At 40.8% G+C, this 23,362-nt stretch overlaps 1 protein-coding gene and 1 long non-coding RNA gene across 2 annotated transcripts in view; one reads left to right on the forward strand and one right to left on the reverse strand.

Moving 5' to 3' along the window:
• LOC146513543 (uncharacterized) overlaps positions 1 to 23,362 on the reverse strand; it is a 543,433-nt gene that overhangs the window by 72,698 nt on the left and 447,373 nt on the right. The window lies entirely within an intron of this gene.
• LOC146513551 (olfactomedin-like) lies at positions 374 to 4,624 on the forward strand. Its single transcript, XM_085164756.1, has 5 exons — positions 374 to 592; positions 689 to 847; positions 1,220 to 1,432; positions 1,568 to 1,700; positions 3,556 to 4,624. The coding sequence occupies exons 1-5, from the start codon at positions 554 to 556 to the stop codon at positions 4,401 to 4,403; spliced, it is 1,392 nt and encodes a 463-aa protein (XP_085020882.1). The 5' UTR covers positions 374 to 553; the 3' UTR covers positions 4,404 to 4,624.

The raw sequence follows: 23,362 nt of genomic DNA on the forward strand, positions 1-23,362 counted from the left end.
TGCCCATTTTTTAAAGCTTAACTTTATTTATCAATCATAAAAAAAATGTTGACCATAAAACAGCTAATGACTACAAACTTCAACACTACAAGGTAAATTGTTTGAATCATTTTCTTCTGCAAGCAGCTTTTTCAGAAATCTGATTTTCATACTAACATATGATAAAAACTCAATTGGATATAGTTTTTTTTCCACGTGAATTTAGCTTTAAAATCAGTGAGGAGTTCATTAGACTTGCTTTACATAGTTAAAAATAGATAAATTAATGAGAAATAAACAACAACATTTAAAAAAAAATGAAATAATCCTCTAGAACGAAAAAGTGAAAATGAGAAGCAGTAAACTAACAATGCATAAAGAAAGTGGGCGGGGTCATACAAAACGGCAGTTTGATGTTCTTAGTTGTGTCATTTGTCCAAGTGGTTTTAAGGCTGTGGAGCAACTCGTCAGTGACAGGAAGCAAACCGGCAAATTCTGTGTTTGTTGTGAGTTTTTCTAAAGAAAACAGAAGAAGACTGTGTGTCTGTGTCGGTCCATCTCAGTTTCTCTAAAAATGCTGCAGCTGCTTCTATTGCTGCTGCTGTCATCCACAGTAAGTCACACAGTATTATATGTAGTATTTTTCTGTTATTGTTTGTTTACCATGTATATAAGTCTTAAGAATTTATGCTCCTGTTTGAAAAATCAGGCTGACAGCCAGAGTCAGCGAGTGTCGGGCTACAAGAAGTCAAATGCATGTGTGTGCCAGCTGAACTCCACCATGTGGCTGTTCCCTGCTCAGAAGTTTAAGTACGTGTTGGAGGAAGTTCACACCTGTGAAGAATCTCTGAATAACCTACAAGAAGAGGTAAGAACTCATCTATATGCTTTATTGTACTGAAGTAAGCTCTCAGGAACTAACATTGTATTATAAAAAAACTAAAATACAAGTAAAAATGAATCAATAATCAAGAAAACATTATTTAATAATTCATTAATTATTATTATCGTAATGAATACTGAGTATGGGTATAATCAATCAATCAATAAATGTTTCAATATTTAAAGATGAACAGTTTATCAAAGTTACTTTATTTTTTATATCCTTCCTCCAACCACTTTTTCTTTCCCCTCGAAACAATAACTTTTTAAAATTTGGGTTTATTTTTACATTGTTCCTATAGAAAAAAAAAAAAGCCATGTCTTTGAAAAAAGATTTTTTTGTCTACATTTCTTGCAGCTGACGTTCTCCAGCCAACGTCTCCCTCTGATCCAGGATCAGTTTACCAAATTTACTGCTCGGCTGGAGCCCTACAACTACCTGCACTCCCAGGGCCTGTATACAGAACTGTCCCTGCACCAGCTCGGCCAGGTGCTCAGCCAGTTACAGGTGGACATTGATGTGGTCCACAGCCAGCTTAACAACTCCGAGACACAGAAACTCTCCAAAGAGGTAGAGCTAAAATAGCAAATGGCAGCAAAATACAACAGAAAGAATAAATTAATGTTATACTATGTCAGGTCACATGTGAACTGTTGTGATGTAACAGAATTATCAATAGAATAATATTATATCTGTCTTTGAAAGGCTGAGAAACTACATAAACATGTAAACAAGATGCAAACAATAGACACGCTCAACATGAAGACTGTGAAGGAGAAACTGCGCTACCTAAAGAATAAGTTGGAGACCTGCAAGTCAATCCCCAAAGACTTCAGAGGTATGTGTGTGTGTGTGTGTGTGTGTGTGTGTGTGTGTGTGTGTGTGTGTGTGTGTGTGTGTGTGTGACATAGAGAGATGAGGAAATGAATCAGTTATCAGTTAATATGTTGCAATCAATGATCCCTTGAGACAGTGATTCTTAAATGAGATGGCAGGAGTGTATTTGTATTTTGGCTATTTTGGCTCTAACAAACTGAAACTAATGAGAAACACAATTTTTGTTTTTAAGATTTATGTGTGCATTCATCAGTTAGAAAAACAGAGTTTAGAAAATTCTGTGGCAGAAAAGAAAACAATTAAGAGCTGATGGTCAGGTTATATCCACATTCCAAAAGAAGCATAATGTTTGTCGAGTCAAATTGAGTTGCATTCCCATGACGGCAGTACCAGCCAACTTAAGCTGATAAGTCAACTGATGTCCTTTTATACCCCCAGTTGTTAAATAAATGGGGTACTTTTCAAAGTACCTTAACATGAATAGCATCTACAAGACCCTTTGCCACACACGTCCATGGCAACTCCACCTTATCTGATTTAACCTCCTAAGACCCGAACTCTTTATTTGGTGTCTGAACACAGCAGTATTTTTCCTCAGTACAAAAACAAAACGAGAAACAACAATTGTGCCCCTTTTAGCAAAATTTCTGTAACAAAGCAAAAAAAGTAAAAGATTTTTGAACACTGAATGAATAACAAAACATTTCTCTCCCAAACTGCTACTTCAAACATGTTAACATATGTGTGTAAAATTTGGTAATGTGGTCTAGACCACCGGACTGGTACCGGTCCGTGAGTCGTTTGGTACCGGGCCATGAGAGTTGAGGCTCAGGTGTGAAATGTATAGTTTTCAGGGGGTTTTTTCAGCGTTATTTTGTTATCGTTTTTATCGTTAACTCGGTTTTCCTGGGTCTTTTCACGTGTGTTATGAATAAATTTTCTTTTTTTCGGTACCGGTACTAGTTTTATTTTGTTGTATTTATCCGCGACACCTTAAAGGCCGGTCCGTGAAAATATTGTCGGGCATAAACCGGTCCGTGGCACAAAAAAGGTCGGAGACCGCTGCTCTAAAAGGCACCAACAGCACAAACACAGCCCAGTGGACAGAAGGGGAACTGCAGTCACTGGCAGTTCTGCATTAGAGTAATCTTAAGTGTAAGGTCCACTACTTTACACTTAAGATTATTTCATTAAAATGTCAAATTTTAAACAATTATGATAATAACGAATTAAAACTTCAGCTGGTCCTCGTAATGGTGTGAGACCAACCTGTGAATAATGAAGTTGTGGTGGAGATACTCCAAACCTCTAAGCAACTGGAGAACGATGCACTTAACCTGGAACACAACAAAACAGAAAAAAAAAAAATGGAATAACTGGTTGCATCAACTTCTACTGTACATGAATATGGAGGCCATGTAAAAAAAGCTGGTCTAGACAGCCCAAAATGTGATGTACACATATGTGGACGCCAGGTCCTCGGAGTTTAATCATTGTCGTATGTCATGAGTTATTCCTGTTCTGTTCTGTGCTGAGCCTTGATGTTGTTCTGCTGAACCTGCCTTGGGTTTTCAACATGTGCAATAAATAAGATGTTTTCACCGATCCTCACAGAATTCAGATTTGGATTTTTGGCTCTAACTACGCATGGAGGGGTGGAGAGAACCCAATACAGAGCCATGCCACTCTAGAAATAAAAGCTTATTTTCACTGATCGTGACTGAAATCAGATTTGAGCTCCTTCCCCTTTTCAAAGCAAACACACACCCTCAGGGGATGATAAACAGCTGATGTTGATAAATGACAATGACTGACTATATCTTATAATATGCTTTAGAAATCTTCTGTCTTTCCAGGTCAGGACAAGCACTGCCTCAAAGGTCTGATCACCAACATCAGTGACCCTATCACAGCTAAAGTCAGCCCTTTTGGTAAGAGCTGTGTCTCTGGTTCGTGGGGAAAACAATCCCAGAAAGAGAGCGAGGGGCAGAAGAACAGTTACTGGGTTCAACCTCTGCTCAGCAGCTACATCTGGGGCAACACTGTGCGCGTTTACCAAACCTATGAAGACCTCATGGCTTCAACAAACCACAGGGACTTTACATTTGCCTCATCGTACAGCCATCCCAACGCCATTGAGGGTCCCAGTGCTGTGCTGTATGGTAAGGCTCTGTACTATAACTGCTTCCGCTCTGCAGACGTGTGCCGGTACGACCTGGAGACCAACGAGGTCAAACGGGTGACTCTTCCAGGCACCGGTGTGGGTTTCAACAACAAGTTCCCCTACTGTTACTACGATTGCCAGCTCAATAGTGATATTGATGTAGAGGCAGATGAAACAGGACTGTGGGCTCTCTATGCCACTATAGGTAACTATGGTAACCTCGTGATCAGCCGCTTAGTTTGGGACAGCGAGGTGAAGAGTCTCAACGTGACACAGACGTGGGAAACGAGGCTGTTCAAGAAGGCAGTGAGCAACGCCTTCATGGTGTGCGGTGTGATGTACGCGACTCGTTACGTTAATGAGTACCGGGAGGAGGTGTTCTACGCCTTCGACACAGCCACAGGCAAAGAAGACAACTCACTAGCAATACCACTGGAGAAGGTAGCTAAAGCAGTGGCTAGTCTGAGCTACAATCCCACCAACAAGCAGATCTACATGTACAACGATGGATACTTGCTGGCCTACCAGGTTTACTTCTGATCTGAAGCTTTGTAGCTAGTTATTGTCACATGACCAAGCAAAACAAAACCAAAAAAGCAATGGCTGTTTTGTGCAGCAGCAATTTTATTCGGTCTTGCAAATGCTGAAGATAAATCATGTATGATGTACAAAAGAACAACCATAATAAAGAGTTAAGTAACAATGAGATGAAAACTCTTTATGCCCTTTTTGCTCTCTTTACTAGTAGTTTTTTTAAAACACACACACACATAGACACACACACAGAGACAGACACGCATGTTTTTCTTGTTGACTGTGACCAGCTAGTTAATGTATTAATGTTTAGCAGGTGACAAAAAGACATGTTAACATTTCTAAATCTTAAAATTCCCCAATGCAATTCAATTCAAGTCAATTTTATTTATATAGCGCCAAATCACAACAAATGTCGCCTCAAGGCGCTTCATAGATACAGAGAAAAACCCAACAATCATATGACCCCCTATGAGCAAGCACTTTGGCGACAGTGGGAAGGAAAAACTCCCTTTTAACAGGAAGAAACCTCCGGCAGAACCAGGCTCAGGGAGGGGCGGGGCCATCTGCTGCGACCGGTTGGGGTGAGAGAAGGAAGACAGGATAAAGACATGCTGTGGAAGAGAGACAGAGATTAATAACAGATATGATTCAATGCAGAGAGGTCTGTTAACACATAGTGAGTGAGAAAGGTGACTGGAAAGGAAAAACTCAATGCATCATGGGAATCCCCGGCAGCCTACACCTATTGCAGCATAACTAAGGGAGGATTCAGGGCTCCTGGTCCAGCCCTAACTATATGCTTTAGCAAAAAGGAAAGTTTTAAGCCTAATCTTAAAAGTAGAGATAGTGTCTGTCTCCCGAATCCAAACTGGAAGCTGGTTCCACAGAAGAGGGGCCTGAAAACTGAAGGCTCTGCCTCCCATTCTACTTTTAAATACTCTAGGAACAACAAGTAGGCCTGCAGAGCGAGAGCGAAGTGCTCTAATAGGGTGATATGGTACTACAAGGTCATTAAGATAAGATGGGGCCTGATTATTTAAGACCTTGTATGTGAGGAGCAGGATTTTGAATTCAATTCTGGATTTAACAGGAAGCCAGTGAAGGGAAGCCAAAACAGGAGAAATATGCTCTCTCTTTCTAGTCCCTGTCAGGACTCCTGCTGCAGCATTTTGGATTAACTGAAGGCTTTTCAGTGAGTTTTTTGGACATCCTGATAATAATGAATTGCAGTCGTCCAGCCTGGAAGTAATAAATGCATGAACTAGTTTTTCAGCGTCACTCTGAGACAGGATATTTCTAACTTTAGAGATGTTGCGCAAATGGAAGAAAGCAGTCTTACATATTTGTTTAATATGTGCGTTGAAGGACATGTCCTGGTCAAAAATACCCCAAGAGTGCTATTACTATGTAAAATGTAAATAAACCCAGGTTTGACTGCCAATACAACATAGAAAACAAATCAACAGCTTAAACTAAAATGTATCATTTTAAAAAATTAGCTCAAACAAATTGCAGTTGTACCAGGTGTCTACAGTAGGTGGCAGTGTGATCCCACTCTGGAGTGGATGAGGACAGATGTTTCCACTGCTGAGCCACGGTTTCCAGTTTCTGGCTGGCTGCCTCTTAGACACACCCAAAGCTCTGCTCGCATAATGACAGAAGCCAAACAGCAGCCTGCTGGCTCAAGACAAAACTCTGCGGTCTGCTTTTAACCATGTATGCGGTGGGACCGAGCTCATGTTTCTGTGCAGTTAAAATAGGCTGGGCAGAATCTACATGTTCTGTAATGACACGCTGGATGCTGAACATTTTGGTAACCTTTACAGATTAACTTTTGTTTCTTTCTGAAATCCACCCTTTCATTGTTGGTCTACTAACATTGTCACACACATATGGGAAATAATAAATGACTAAAAATGATCTAATTGCACTCATAATGCTAATATCTATATATCACAGTGGAGGCCTCCAACCCTTTCAACAATTTTCCCTTTTTTGTATATCTGTGGAAAATCACTGCATCAGATTTTGCGTAGGAGTGCACAGCAATTTCAAACTACCTTGCTCAAGTAGTGTGCTTAATAATAATTACTATCAAAATGAAATTGAGGTAGTGAAGCTAGTTTTTGACCCTCAAGAAGACCTCCATAATTTTTCAAAATTACAAATGAATGCAGGAGCCAAGTGTCGCACAACTGTTTAATTTGCTATTTGATGCCCTCTGAGTTTCTGTGGCCATTAAAGCTGGTATATTTTTATGCTTTTTAACGCCTGTGTCTTTTGCCGTTGAGGTTGTTTTTGTTGTTGTTTTAAATATAAATGAAATTATTTTGTTTTCCATTTGTTGCCAGAATCAGGCGACCACGTTTTCATTAAAACTAACTTAAGTGTTACTAACGAATCAGTAAAAAACAATCCTCTCTTGTTATATTACTTTAATGATCTTGTTATAAAATGATAACTGAAGTAGAGAGATTCAAAAGCTATAACACAGCATCTTTCAGATATTGTGTTAATAAGAATTTACAGGCATATTTTAAGACACCTTTAGCCAAACCGACCTTAAAATAAAGCTAAAAGTGTCAGATTTTACTCTCAGTCTCTTATTTGAAAGACAGCAAACTGTCATGAATCATTGCTCCTTTTTCACAGCTTTTTGATTCAGTTTTGTGAATTACCATGCTAAACATGAGCGTGTTACCATTTACATTGGTGTTTATAATCCTCTGAACACAGAGCAACAGGCATGGCTTTAGAGCTGCAGAATCCAATTGGAGAAACATTCGCACGAGCATTGCAGATTGCATGAATACACCAATGTCACCACCTTCAGCTTGGCTATTCATCCACAGCTTTTCCTGTAGAGAGGCAAACACTGACTCAATCGATTCCAGCAAATAAGGTGAAGACCTTGTGGAAGCAAGAAGTGAAGCTGAAGTTCTTGAATCCTGGTTTCATTACATTGTCACTAATTGTTTTGGGCTGAGGCTTAATTGATCACTTACAGAGCGTGCTCGTCTATATGCCAGGAAGTTCTCATTGTGTCCACAAGGCACGATGATTGCCTGTCAGTTTCGCCATAAGTCATCATCGCATTATTACTCATAAATATGTAATGTTGCATTAAAGAGTCCATCTGATGTGCACAGGGCATTATAACTTGCTACCGGTATCAAGTACAGATGATTACCAGCAAACACTGACATTGGCTGATCATCCGGTAGCCACGAGTGCGTGGCTACCGGATGATCTTCCTTACAGCACCACCAGGCAATGTTTTCAGCTTAAATCACAGGCTGGTACAAAATAGAGCCCACGCACTGGCTGCTTTTTCCACCTTTTGGTTCCCTTTGGACTTCCTTTGCAGACAGACAGAACATGAGCTGTGTTCTGTTTACTGGCAGAGTCTGGGAGAACTTTTTACTGGGTCTAAAATATGTTAACCTTTTGTTACTTGAGTCTGCCACAACAAAGCTTTTCAAAAGTGTGTAGACACGACTCAACAGTTTCTGTTTCAAACAAACACTGGCCACAAAGGCACTGTGGTGCCAGTATCACGTTTCACAAGTGATTGTTTTTACTTGCAAATTGCTGATAAATTTGCAAACCCTAGAGAGCCCTTTTGTGATCATACATAGGTCACATAAGCACATAATGGAGATTAATTAGAAACATCTGTGTTACAAACTGCATTAAAAAGTCGTATTAAAAACTGAGAACGTGTTTACTACTTACATAGGAAATATGAAGGTAAGAGCCACTAAGGTACTGTTAATCCGATGCATCTGATTTAGTGATCGTCAGCAGACATATAAAAGCAGACGTTGTGCAGTTTGCTTGTTCCTGGAAATTCATCCCAGGGTCAGACGTGTTGCCAATCCTCGGACTCTCAGACCTCAGTTAACATGTTAAATGTTAAAGTTCATAATTAGAAAGTGACTGAACAAGTGTGGCTTGTCTGGAAGGATTGCCAGAATATAAAACAACAACCAAAAAAACTTCTCTCTAAAAGGAACATGGCTTAGTTTTGCAAAGTTGCATCTGGACAAACCACAACACTTCTGGAACAATGCTTTGTTTGACAGACGAGACCAAAGTGGAGATGTTTGACTATAATCAACGGCCCCACATTTAGAGAAACCCAAACACAGCATATCAGCAAAAAAAACAAAAACAGCCTACTAGCTTACTAACTGACAGCACGGCAGTGGAGGGCTGATGAATTGAGTTTCTTTTGCAGCCACGGGACCCAGCCGTCTTTCAGTTACCGAGTTGACCATGAAATCTTTTGTATACCAGTAAATTCTAGAGTCAAATGTGAATCCATCTGTCTGACAACCAAAGCCCAAATTGGTCTTTCAACAGGACAATGATCTGAAGCAAATCTACAACATAGTGGCTGAAAAAGATTTAAATGCTGTGGTGTGACCTTAAGAGAGCTGTGCATAAATGAATGCCTGCAAACCGCAATGAACTGAAGCTAGTTATAAAGACGAGTGGATAAAGAAGTGAAGAGCCAAATTTTCTCCACAATTATGTCAGATAACTGAAAGTCATACAGAAAAAGATTACTCCAAGGTATTGTTGCCAAAGGTGGTCGTTGTAATTGAAATTTCACAGGACTGCATTGAGTCATCAACTTACATGACAGTATGTTGGGTGAAAAATGGTTTGTTTATGTGTATATATATATATACACATATACATATATATATATATATATATATATATATATATATATATATATATATATATATATATATATATAAGCTCCTTACCATGCATGGAGGGTTTCACCCCAAGTCCAGCACCCTGAGGCTGTACACTAAGCGGAAGGAAGGGGGTCGGGGACTGGTGAGTGTCAGCACCACAGTCCAGGATGAGACAACGAACATCCAAGAATACATCACGAAGATGGCCCCAACTGACAGCGTGCTCAGTGAATACCTCAGGCAGCAGAAACCCAAGAAAGAGGAGGGAGACGAGGAACCATCATGGAAGGACAGGCCCCTGCACGGTATGTACCACCGGCAGATAGAGGAGGTGGCTGATATCCAGAAATCCTACCAGTGGCTGGACAAAGCTGGACTGAAAGACAGCACAGAGGCACTAATCATTGCAGCACAAGAACAAGCTCTGAGTACAAGATCCATAGAGGCTGGGGTCTATCACACCAGGCAAGACCCCAGGTGCAGGCTGTGTAAAGATGCCCCAGAGACAATCCAGCACATAACAGCAGGGTGCAAGATGCTAGCAGGCAAGGCATACATGGAACGCCATAACCAAGTGGCCGGCATAGTGTACAGGAATATCTGTGCCGAGTATAACGTGGAAGTCCCGAGGTCAAAATGGGAAATGCCCCCAAGGGTGGTGGAGAATGACCGAGCTAAGATCCTGTGGGACTTCCAGATACAGACGGTCAAAATGGTGGTGGCTAACCAACCGGACATAGTGGTGGTAGACAAACAGAAGAAGACGGCCGTAGTGATCGATGTAGCGGTTCCGAATGACAGCAATATCAGGAAGAAGGAACACGAGAAGCTGGAGAAATACCAAGGGCTCAGAGAAGAGCTCGAGAGGATGTGGAGGGTGAAGGTAACGGTGGTCCCCGTGGTAATCGGAGCACTAGGTGCGGTGACTCCCAAGCTAGGCGAGTGGCTCCAGCAGATCCCGGGAATAACATCAGAGATCTCTGTCCAGAAGAGCGCAGTCCTGGGAACAGCTAAGATACTGCGCAGGACCCTCAAGCTCCCAGGCCTCTGGTAGAGGACCCGAGCTTGAAGGATAAACCGCCCACAGGGGCGTGCTGGGTGTTTTTTATATATATATTCACTGACATTTAATAATAATAAGAGCTTATCTGCTCCTGTATCATTAAGAAGCTATGCTTAGGCCCTTCACTAATCATTCATTTATAGATTTATAGACATCGGCTAACGGAAAAATGTGCATAAAAACTACCTTTAGAGTTTTTATGCATACAAAGGATTTCTAATGACCTTCAATTTTATGGAGTTCTGGCAGAAGTCTGAATAACTTGGGCAGACGGCATTGAGTAGACTGTGTTGGCTAAACTTTTCTCAACTTTGAGGTAAGAAACTGAACAAAACTGCTGACTGACATGCCAACACCTGAGGGTCACTAACCATATCTCAAAATGCCCCAAAATGACCAACTGGCAGTTACAGATTGATGTGTGACATGTTTAATATTTTATATATGCTTGGTTTAAGGTGCCGTTCATTCAGCAGCTGATTTTTAAAGAAAAAAATATCATTAGTAGTTGACGAGTGACTCGACCTTCCAAGTAATGCTACTAGAATGCAGTCAAGTCAGGTGTGATATCACTTCCAGCTTCTCCATGTGACTTCCAGGATAAAAGGAACAAAACATTAAACTCAAGGGAAATAAGAGTTATTGCCCTCTCGGTGTGTTTGCTGTGAATTTATGGCTCCTGTTTTCACCCTTGAACTGTTTGACTTTTACATTTCTTGGGCCAGTTATGTTATTTTTTTGTCTTGTCATTAGTTAATTAATTTAGATGACACCAAAACACAACACCAGTTTCCCCAAGGCGCCTTATATTGTAAAGCAAAGACTTGAGCGTAATATGTATTTGAATTTTAACAAACTAATGGCCTCTTATCTACTGCTGCTACTACTACTGATATTACAAAGAATGACAAATATATCAATATTTTCTACATTGTACGAAGCACTTTATGTTATGAAACGACATGCATTGTTCACATAAATTAAAAAGTAGTAATATTTTCCACTAATTATTACATTTTTTTAATATTACAAGGTTTAAAAATGCAAACACTTGGCATAAAATCTGACTGTTCCTGTCCCTGGAAGTTTCCATGTCTTAGCTTAAGTGTAAGGAAATGGCATCACTTATGGAGTAGCTTTTGAAAGAATGCTGAGCAGAGTTTTCCACAGGCAGGTCTGTATTACAGCACATACATGATGTCTCAGGAGTATTAAGCCCTCCACCCCCCCTCCTCCCATCAGCATTAGTATCAAGGTTCTGCTTCTATCCTGTGATCAGCAAACACTGTCTCCATTATTGTTGTTAATAGGGACTGTAGTAGGACTAGATGATACTCTAGTCCTAATACTAAACTTTAAAAAGTTGAATAAGTAACAACGGTGAAATTTTATAAATGAAGAGTATGGAGCAGACATCAGAATAGACAGGTGGAGTACAGTAAGACTATGAGAAGTTAATCAGATTATGGTAGCACTGCACTGGATTATTGTGTGAATGAACACTGCTGTAGTGTGTATGCCCACAACTGTGAATGCGTTCCAGTTCAATTCACAACAACAACGACATCAACAGGGCCTTTTGTACTGGATGATAAAGTCTCTGCAATATTAGAGACAGAACCCCAAAGAGCAGAGGATCCCTTATCACACCTGTTACGGCCCTAGCAGGGCCGCCTCCTGAAGTTGTCTGTGTGGGCGTGTCCGACCATCTCTCCTGCCTTAGTTGCCACCTTTCTTTTGTGCAGCTGACTCTCGTCAGTAATTAAAAGTATTTAAGCCCAGGCAAAGGTGAGCTCTGGGCCAGAGTGTCATTAGTGCGGTTACAGCTAGTGAGCTGAGTGTTTTGCGGTGTTTGCAGCTAGTGAGCTGCTCTCTTTTGACTTATTTTTACTGTATTGACCAACGGTTGAGTTTTGTTTGTTTTCCTTAAATGGTGATAGCGGCTTGTCCGTCTCTTTTAATTGAGCTACTTTAAATAAACTCTTTAATTTAACCCTTTTGCCTCCTTGACTCCTTTTTCTGACCCGGACACTTTTTGTTACTTCCCCCTCACCGCCTAGACCCCTCAGGGGAACGTAACATACCTTTAACACTTGGCAATGGTAGGAAGGAAGAACTGTTGTTTTTTTTTTGTTTGTTTTTTTAACAGGAAGAGACGTGCAGGCGAAGGAAGCTCAGGGAGGGGAGGCCATCTGCTGCAAGTGGTTGATGGTAAAGGAAAAGGGAAGTTCCAAATGTTCAACTTCAAGTATTTTTTGAGCCTGGTACAAAAGACGGTTTTCAGAATCACAATACTTTGTGATCTGAGAGGATGTGCACTATATAGCTAGTTCCCCCCTTATAAGCAAATTTGCTCTTGATGGTCAAACAAGCATGAATAGCAAACTTCAGTATCAAGCAGTCCAATCTAGTTGTGAAGGCATCATTTGTTTGATCATTTTAATGGCTACTCACAGCAAAGCAGTTTGTTGCTTCTCCAATACCAGTAAAAAACAAACAAACCCAACTTAAATCTGAGCTCTGCTCTGACTTGTTCAGGTTGTACTGATAGCAAACTTTACAGTGCAAAATCTTATCTAGTAGTTCTTCAAATACACATATTTCATCAGTGACAGTTTCTTCCCATCCAGTGGTTTTGTCAGCCAAATGTAAGATGGGGCCCTTTGGCTGTGTGAAACTTTAATTAACCAAAAAGATATTTCTTCTGCCTCAAAAGAGACTCTGCCTTCAAGTATTATTTGTGAAGCAAAAATATCCAGTCTGCCAGAAGCTGAGGAGTGAAAACAGAGCTGCACACACTGTACCAAAAGAAGATCACGAAAATGAGTTTTCCTCTTCACCAGCTCAACATCCTGCCTTTGCCATTGTTGCTGTGTTTGCACAGTAAAATATTCTGAAAGACACGACTCAACGACTCAACTCAAATTTCCCCACAAGAAACAAACTGACCAAGACCAGATGTTAGCTCTGCAAGCTTTTATATGCTTACATATACTATATAACGTGGAGGCAGTCATCTATAGTAATACCTGTGGATGTGATTGAAATGTGAGAAACACTAGACACTCCAACGTGAGTGTGTGATGTGTGAAGAAGCAATAGACAATACATGAGGGAGGAAAGAGAAATGTATTGCTTCCATGTGTTGGACAAAACACAGTGAATCACTTCAGGTTGGTGCTGTTCTGCACTATTTGTCAAGCTTATTTGCAGACTGAGTAATGCTGGTTTGTTCCAACACCAATGATGGAAGCATCTAAAGCTGCATTGCTCCATATTATATATTATATTAATAAGATAATGATGTGATGTGTAAAAGGGGCTGTTGGTGGTGCAGGTCACCACTAACAGCCCCTTTTACTTCTTTTGCTTTAGACTTGGTCCTTTGGACTTGCATCCCAGAAATAAAAACTTAGTAGTCCATAACTTAGAATGGTAGTAAATAACACGAATCCGGTCGTTAAGTCTGACGTCACTAGCCGTGTCTGGGCCTAAACTCCGCTGCAGGTCCATATATCAAACGATCACTATGGCGTTACTGAGAGTTGAAAAACTGTCTAAAGTCTTTCCTCTTTAATAAAATGATCAGCGTTCTGCTCTACCAGGTGTAACAATTGAGTTTAACATCCAGGCATCCATGGAAACGGAATTTATGACATTTAATGGAGTTAGAAGTTAGCAGGAAGTTAGCTCGCTAGCTTCTATCTAATAGCATCTATAGCATGTCCTGACTGCGGGGTTTTGGAAACAAATTAAAACGTACAGCTCTGTTATCACTTCCAACATAAATGAAGACAGAAAACTAAACAGAAGTGACGTTTGTAGGGTTACTGAAGTTTGGCTAGCTGGTATATAATGATGTGCTACGTGACCGCTAGCGACACAGCTATGTTAGCATAATATAAACAAGCTAACTTTTTTTTTCCACTCGATAAAAGTTAACGTGAGTGTTCTCGGTGGTCAGGAACAAATGTAATCGCATGGCAGGATGCTGTAAACGGACCAGGCTTCAGCCAGGAGAACAACTGAGATAACTTTTCCACAATACGAGGTTAGTCATTCATATACTGCTGCATGGGCTGGGCTGTAGTTACATCCTAAGGTTTTAAAAACTGAGCTTAAATAAATGATTAGCGGTAATAAAAGCCAAGGGAGGTCAACAGTGATCACTGACTGTTTTAGGAGCTTTTTGAGATTAAATAGAAGAAAATACAAAACATTAAACATGTTAACAACACAAAAGCCATATTAAACGCAGACTACTTTAGGCCCGGAAGTAGGATTCGTCACGTCATCACTTAATGACCAGCTAGCTAAAAGATTAAAGGTGACAGAGCAGGTAGATTTATCTAAAGCTGATAAGAACCAAAGCGGAGCTAAAAACAGTGAACTGGTCTTGATTTAAATTGTTAGCCAAAAACACAAGCAAATGCTGTTCCACATTTGTTTTTGCTTGTGCATAACAAGTAAGGTCATCCATCCATTTTCTTCTGCTTATCCAATTCAGGGGGCTGGAGGCTATCACAGCTGCCATTGGGCACCATAGCTGCCAAATTAGGTGATAAATACATCAAAATAATGTTTATATCTTACTGCGTTACCCCAAATTGGGTTGCTCCATTTATAAAATAAAGTTTTCCATTACAATCTGCTGCACTAGAACAACCCAGTTCTGTTCTTGAGGTTTTGCCAAACTCCATTCTAACCCCTGAGTTTAGCCCAGTGTTTTGTCATGTAGGAGTTTGTGAACCTGTAAAGAAATTTAAATTTTAAATCTCTGCCCAATAATTTGCTAATAAAATACATTCATGAAAATCAATTCCACTTTATTCCCTCATCCTGTTGGTATCAGAGATTTTATTTTCTTTGAGATACAGTTGTGAATCACTTGAGTACATAACCCGTTTGAGCATAATTACGGGCAGTTTATGGATTGAATTCATTCCCATAGTAATATGATATGCTGAGAGCAAACTCCTTGTGATACTCCAGATGGGTGGAACTGAGGAATAAAAATGAAAGAAGCGGAGAAGCAGCGCCAGTGCAGACATCAGGCACCAGTAGAAGGTCAGCAGAAATGTCCTCCCCTCTAATTTCAGAGGGTAGGAGAGTAATTACACACCAATTTTACCTCTACCTCCTCCCTCAATGCATGCAACTCCTCCCAGCCTCCCTCTTCTGCCTTCTTCCCTTCACCCCAACCCATCCCTATCCTTCTCATATTGCCTCCTTACCCACACTGTACCTTCCTGTATATCAAAGATAGATACAGTCATGTGAAAATAAAGTTTTCACAGGACCCTGTACAGTCCTGTGAAAACCTAAGTGCATGCTTGTAGAAGCGCCTTTAGCAACAATAACCTGAAGTAAATGTTTTCTGTTTGACTTTATCAGTTCTTCACATCATAGTGGGAGAATTTTGTCCCACTATTCTTTACAACATCGCTTCAGTTCATTGAGATTTGTGGGCATTGTTTATGAACAGCTTTCAACCACAGCACTTCAGTATGGTGGAAATCTGGACTACGGCTCTGACACCTTGATTCTTTTGTGTTTCAGTACAGCTTTAGCTGTTGTACAAATGGCCTCACATTTGATTCTTGAATACTTCCAGATATAGAGGAATTCATGGTCGCGTCACTGACTGCAAGCTGCCCAGGTCCTGTGGCTGCAAAACAGGACCAAACCAGTAGGTCTATATTAGCCTGCTGACAGTTAGCATGAAGCGTATGAACTGATATGTTATGTTTAGCTTTCACTACATGTGGTGCTATGCATCGGTCTTGTTGGTCCAATTTGACATTGTTCCAGAAGTCTTGTCAAACAAAGACAAGACCAGGAACATGAATGAGTGGAGAAAATTTTGTGACTATTTCACAAATGTTCCTGAGACTGAGTTCTTTGTAATGATTACCTCAAAGTGGGTAGCCAGCTAGTAACATTCCTAGCACTAGTGAATCAAAATAGCCCACAAAGAGACCAGCCATGCTGGGTGATTATTTGGGCAGTTATTTTGGTACCTAGAAAAGCCTAGACTATATCTCGTTTTGAGATATCAAAATTAAATATAAAGACTCAAACTCCAGGTTTAGGGTGCTTTTTTTTGTTGTTGTTGTTTTAAATCACTCCTAACCCTAATCTTAAATCGGTTAACCAGTTACATGGTGCATGTTCAGAAGCTAAGACTCCCTGAGGGGAATCAAAAAGGAGAAAGCAGGAACTCAATGGAAAAGTTGGCCACTTATTATCTTACAGTGGCACAGCCAGATGTTTGCTCCTGCTAAAAATGTTCTGAGACTTTTGTGCTGGTCCTGTTAAACTAAAACCACAAAGGTGCCGGCCTTGATGAGAAATGGAGATATAAAAAAGTGGTGTGGGAGTGGAGCTGCGATGGGTGGAACCATCCTCGCAGCTATATAAAACAGTCTAATGACAAGGCATCCGAGAGTTTGAAGATATAAATACGTTTCTTAAAGAGCTGTTCAGTCCACCACCCTGTCCTGAAATAACAGGGTGGATGGAAAGGGAGTGTGGGTGGGAGTGTGGGTGGGAGTGTGTGTTTGTGTGTTTCAGAGCCAGTTAATTCACACACTCGGTGGACAGTTTTACTGTTGAACTTGTTCTTTGCTCCACATTGTACTACTGTGTCACAGATGTTTCTCATGTTGAACACCCATTAAACACACACACGATCCCATACTGTATAATTGCACTTGATTTATGTTCAGAATGTGTTGTCTTACATGTCTTGTAAGGAGCTACAGTAGTCTCAAACACTGAGTTTAGCCCATAAGTCAAAGCCAGCATTTCTGCTGACCAAATGTTGGCCCCTGATGTTGGTCTTATGTTGACACAAGACTGGGCAGGGCTCGCAGTAAATTGGTAAAATAACATACACCACATTTAGACAGAGGGGCCGTTTTACTGAGACACAAGACTTCCCATTTATTTATTTATTTACCTTGGTGTGACAGAACTTCCTTCAGCAAACATCTTTTTTTGTGTTTATATTATTGAATTTTGCAGATTCATAAATGTGCAGTCTTTTTCACTCTTTACCAGAAACTATTTGCCTGTTGGCGCAAATATTTCTGTTCATTTTGTATGGTCACATTCACCCCTGCTTTCGGTCTGCTTCTCTTGATTTTCCTCTATACTTCAGACTTACGTTATCTTGAAACTGTATCAGTGATGCTGAAGGTAAGCATCGTACTGCAATGATGACATTCAGCAGATTCACATTAGCATTTCCATTTGTAGTTTTAACATTTGTAGTTTTGACATGTGTTATCCACAATGACATAATTTCTACCATTTACAGTGAGGGGACGATCGTGGCTCAAGAGTTGACAGTTCATCTTGTAATCTGAAGGTTGCCGGTTCGAGCCCCGGCTCCGACAGTCTCGGTCGTTGTGTCCTTGGGCAAGACACTTCACCCGTTGCCTACTGGTGGTGGTCAGAGGGCCCGGTGGCGCCAGTGGCAGCCTTGCCTCTGTCAGTGTGCCCCAGGGCGGCTGTGGCTACAATGTAGCTTGTCATCACCAGTGTGTGAATGGGTGAATGACTGAATGTAGTGTAAAGCGCTTTGGGGTCCTTAGGGACTGAGTAAAGTGCTATACAAATACAGGCCATTTACCATTTGCGTCATTGCTAGTGGCCTTCTCCTACTCCAGAGGATTTCTGCAGCATGAATAGCTATTTCAGCTGTTCGAGGTTTAAAAAGTAACAGAAATCTACACGCGTTATTCAGGAATTCAGGATGATCATCATTTATAAAGATGTCTTTGGAACTTACACAAAAGGCAACTAAAACACAAATGATTAAACTCTTAAGTAAGGTTTAAATGAATCAAAGCTAGAATACTGTTCACAGACTGTTGATTAAACCAAGTGTAACCAGATGTGACCATATTTGGTGATTTTAAGGTACTTCTGATTTTGCTTCACCGAAGGTTCTCTACACTCTGTAAATGTGGTGCTATGGATCGTTCTTGTCTGTCCAGTTTTACATTCTTCCAGATGTCTTGTGATTTGTTTGGATCACCCAAACTAGCTAATTAGCTAGCTAGTAACATTCCTAGCACTAGCGAATCCAAATAGCCCGCGAGGAGACCAGCCATGCTGGGTGATTATTTGGGCAGTTATTTTGATACCTAGAAAAGCCTACACCAGCCTTTTGATATCTAATTTTGAGATATCAAATTAAGTATTATTATTAATGTTATTAGAGTTCCTGGCACACACTGCTTGAGGGTAATACATGTAGCACCTGTGCTAGTAATTAAAATCCTCTTAATCGGTGTATTCATGTATTTTCACTCCCACTGTGACAGTGGGAGCTCCTCTCCATTCAGTCTGCTTTTACAAAAAATTGTGAAAGAATAGATCATTACAGAGAGCTCACTGAAGTCGAGTTTGGTAATAGGATGTCACTGGTACAATGTTAGTTTGTGAAATATTCCATGATCATATGTAAGTAGTGATATTTCAAAATGAAAATGTTTAGAAACCACAGCCATTCAGACACTAAGTGGCAGGCCACGCAAAGTTACAGACCGAGGTGCTGAGGCGCACAGTGCACAAGAGTTGTGAACGCTCTGCTGACTCATTAACTGCGGCGCTCCAGCAGGAGAAAGAAGGAGGAACTGTCATGGAGGACCAAGCCCCTGCATGGGCTGTATCATTGCAAAGTGGGGAGGCTGTGCTTCAGGTGTTACTCATCAGCAGGTCAGTGGACTGATCTCCTGTCCCTGTATCCTTGGGAAAAATACCAAACCAGCTGCCCCCAATGTATCCATTGGAGTGTGAGTGTGTATATGAATTAATGTAAGATATCAAATACTGAATCCGACCAGTGGTTTGAAAAGGCCAGCTGGAGGAGCTGATCATGGCAGCATAAGATCACAAGACCAGATCAGTAAATCTGTGTAAAGGTGAAAGAAGTCCAGCACATAGTAACAGGATATAAGAATAAAGTTGGGGCCACATACTGTATACTGAAAAGCTCATCCACAGTGTACAGTAACACCTCTGCCACACACAGTCCCCAAGTCCTGATGGGAGACACCAACAAAGGCTACAGGCTAAGTTCCTGCAGCACTCCAAGGTCAAAACAGACAAGCACCTGCTGAAGAAACCACACAAGCTTTTTGGTGGTTGACAAAAAGCAGAAGAGGGCAGTTTTATAGATGTAGCAATCCCAGAAGAAAGAAACATCAGAAGCACAAGAAAATCGAGACATACCAGAGGCTGAAGGAACAACTGGAGCAGAATGTAAAATCCACAGTGGTAAACAACAGAGGAGAAGCTGGAAGAGTGGCTCCAGGAAACATATTAATCACCATATTATTGGTATTAGATAATATACAGTATTATGTCATGGTATGTAATCATTTAGTATTATAACAAAACCATATTGCAGTGATTTGTGGTTGTCTGGTGGGCTGGAAGTGGGCATTTAAAGGTCACACCATTTCCAAACCTGGGAATGACTGACAGACAGTTTGATTGCACTGTGTGATGCAAAAAACAGTGTATAAAGCACAGATAATTAGGCAGATGAGAAACCATTAACAATGTAGTAAATATGCAGTATAATCAGCATTCAAAATACTGTCAGCATCCATCGCCAAAGGCTTTTCAAAACCAGCGAGGGTCAGTTATGCATGATAAGCTAAAGCAGGCAGAAGAGTGAAAGCACTTAGGGAGTGGATCAGCTCAAAGCCTCTTTAATCTTATAATCTTTAATAGAGTAGCTCTTGTTAGCTGGTTTTAGCCCTAGAGGAAAACGCCACGCTGCCCCTGCTCCTTTCTGCCTATTACAATCACTCCAACATGCATCGGCAGTCAGTTGACAGCAGTGATCACACATGTGCACTTTACACAAAATGATGCGCTAGGCTGACAGAAAAAGCCAAATATCAGCCAACAACCTCCAGCTGGACTCCTCATCAAAAATGAATTGTGTTGGACTTAATTAAACCATTTAGGCGACTAACGCAGAGAAGATGTTTCTCTTGTTTCTGTCGTGTCTCGTAACCGTCAATCCCCGGCTCTGCTTTCTAATAAGAAAACAGTTAAACACAATCCAATCCTATCCAATCGAATTACAGTCACTTTTATCCTATTAGAAGTCTGCAGCACCCCCGAGGTCAGCGGCATGTCATTGCTCTCATTGATGAGGACATCTATCAGCCAATAGTCTGTGGTAATCGGTGAAGATGATTACCACAGACCCATTGTTCATTCACAGATTTAGTCTGAGTGAGACAGACTGTCAGAGGGTCTTTATCATTAATTCTTTGTGGTTAAACGAGTGAAATGCCAACCTATATGTTTTTATTATTATTATTATTATTATTCATGGTAATAGCAACAGTATTATTATGGATGAAGAGCACATGCCACATGCACTAAATCTTTAAATCAATTCAATTTTAGTTTTTTATTCCATTCATTCTCAAATTACGTAATCTTAGACAAGATTTTGCAGTCTTTAACTGCACTTTTCTAACTGTTTGAACCCCCCAGTTCATGCATATGATAAGACAATATGTGAAGTGAAGACCTGATTGAATTAAAGTAAGCAGGAAGCGCAACGGTGTAGGGCTGGGCAATGTGTGAAGATTAGAGCTACTGAGAGAAGTAATTTCAGGTCAGCCTGTGGGTTTTCACAGTTACAAAGGTGGTTCAATTCTTAACTAAATACATCACCATGGTAACCTGTACTACAGAAGTAACCTGTTCCAGAGCAGGTGATGTTCTAGATAAGGTATTAACAAAACCACCACTTACTTAGTTTCTGGTTAATTCTGTAGTTTTTAGAGACACCCAACAATTGTACTTCCTTGTTTTTCTCCATTATGGGTTTGAGCAACTTAAAAACTTTTAAAGTTAAACCAAAGCCTTGTGTTTGTTGACGTTATATGACATTTGTCAGTATGCCTATTTGACAACTCTATTATCTTGCACAGCTTAGTGTAGCACTTTGCACTGTTTAGATTGCAGTGGTGCATGAACGTGCAGTTAAAATATCACAAGTCATTGAAGTCCTTTGACTGATCATTAAGACTAGAAAAGCACTATGTAAATAAATACAATGCATGTCCAGTCAAAGTTCACATTTATGCATCATTTAGAAAACATTACAGTAGCTTCATTCACCCGTCTACTCCCTGGTGCCAGGAATGAAAAACCTGTATTAATGAACCTTGTTACGTGTAAATCTTTTCATATTTTTCTAATGATATAGTTTAATCTGATATAAATTATACCTCTTTTCTGCTAGCAGACGTGCTTGTGGATTGTTTTTATGCCGCCGACTCTGCCGCTTTCATGTGAACTGGCCATTGGGAAAGTCTTTGTTGACTTACTGAGTTGATAACCACCTTTGTGCGATCACTGCTGATGTTAGGTTCAGAGAAGCCAGATCTGGAAACAATTACCTGAGTATGTTGAACTTGCTTTGTAGTGCAGACCACAGCCTAAATATAAAATTTCCTAATGAAAGTGTGTGTTTGAGCACCTCAAATTTTAAAAGTCTCTGTATGTATGTATGTAAACCTTTGTAGTGTCCACTGAAGTGAAGGAAAAACAGCTGCTCGTATGTGTAGTCAAGTTTGTGTATAGGAGGATCAACGGGCCTCATTAAGGAGAGCAGCCAGCAGCCGGGCACTGACAGCAGCTTTGTGGACCAAATGACTGCCTGGAGAGATAAGAGCACGTCAGGTAGACAGACTTCACCGAGACAAACTCCTGCGTAATGGCAGCTCAGGCTTTTCTGCCGACAAACACACTTCTGTTCTTAACAGCTGAGAGCTGATGTAAGTCTGAACTGCTGAAATGGTGCTGAGGGGATAACTGCCTTTCATTCCTGCTGAGTTGGAGCTTAGTATGCTGAGAGGTGCAAAGGAGCATCACATTTTTATTGACCTGTTGCTCGAAAATTCTGAAATCATCCATCAAATCCTCTTACTCTCGACACAGAGTCAGAATTTCATGGCAGCCCAATTGACTTTTAGCTAAAGCTGAAGCATTGTAACTAGGGATGGGTGCCGGTATCCGGAGCCATGATGGCACCGGTTCTGACATAAACGGTAGTAACCAGACCGAAAAGCAGCGCACATTTCGGTGCTTTATTTCCTGAGCTGTGATACACTTTAGATTCTAGCCAATCATTTTATGTTTCCGAGGATAGTAGGCGGGTCCAGGTACGTACGTTCTTTTAGAGCAGAGCTACAGATTAAAAATGCCCAAGACGAAGAGGTCAAAAGTCTGGCTGTACTTCACAGCAAAAGATGCAAACTCAGCAGCTGCAACAAGTGCTTTAAGCTGATACTGTGATACTGTCAAAGGAGGTAACACCTCAAATCCGATGAAGCACCTGGCGACGCATAGCGTTTTTTTTTAAAGCTGAGAAATGCGCCGTATTTGATAGCTTGCTGCGAGACCTCACACCGTGCACATCTACTGTGGGTGTGGTGCCTGTTATCGGACCCGGAGTTAGCAACATCCCCCAAAAACCCGAAGAGGAGAGTCCTGGCCCCTAGCCCTGCCAGTGCAGCAGAAATGATGAGGATGATGATGGCAGCAGCAGCCGTTCTTCTCTGCGTGAGTAGCTTAATGTTGTTCGTGTGTAATTCACGTGGAGTACGCTAACCACGTTATTACATTAATGCATGTAAGGTGAACTAGCAAACACCGTCATAGTTACATGCAGCTGTCTTCTTGTTTGATGGCAGATACTCCCTTCACCCTGGCCAAAAAGGCTAAAATGACCAAAGAAAAAGTGGAAAACAGCTAAACATGAGAGGTTTTTGGACAAAGTTTGTGTTTTTTCCATTGATTAAGCACTGCTTCCAGCCAAGAGTGATGCCATATATGCCCTATAGCTGCAGAAAAGGCTAACATTGTTATCTTTTTACAAAAAAACAGCTGAACATGAGAGGGTTTTGGACCAATTTTGTGTTCTCCATTCTTTAAGCACCGGTTTGAGCACCGTTTAAGCACTGGCACCATTTCAAAAGTACCGGTTTGGTACTGGTATCGGATAAAACCTAAACGATACCCATCCCTAATTGTAACGGTGGGAAAACGTGACATCGGAGTTTATTATCGGTCTTGCCATCGAACTGTATTTCGACTGCAGGTTTCTAAACACTCTAAAACATTTGAATACTTGTAATGAA

The sequence above is a fragment of the Neolamprologus multifasciatus genome, chromosome 7 (assembly GCF_963576455.1).
Source record: "Neolamprologus multifasciatus chromosome 7, fNeoMul1.2, whole genome shotgun sequence".
In the NCBI taxonomy this organism is placed as follows: Eukaryota; Metazoa; Chordata; class Actinopteri; order Cichliformes; family Cichlidae; genus Neolamprologus; species Neolamprologus multifasciatus.

Bases quoted from the DNA above. Each gene is read 5' to 3' on its own strand.
- LOC146513551 (XM_085164756.1), top strand. From the start codon at position 554: ATGCTGCAGCTGCTTCTATTGCTGCTGCTGTCATCCACA. The intron at 848-1,219 runs GTAAGAACTCAT...CATTTCTTGCAG, and splicing joins TGAATAACCTACAAGAAGAG to CTGACGTTCTCCAGCCAACG. The intron at 1,433-1,567 runs GTAGAGCTAAAA...TGTCTTTGAAAG, and splicing joins CACAGAAACTCTCCAAAGAG to GCTGAGAAACTACATAAACA.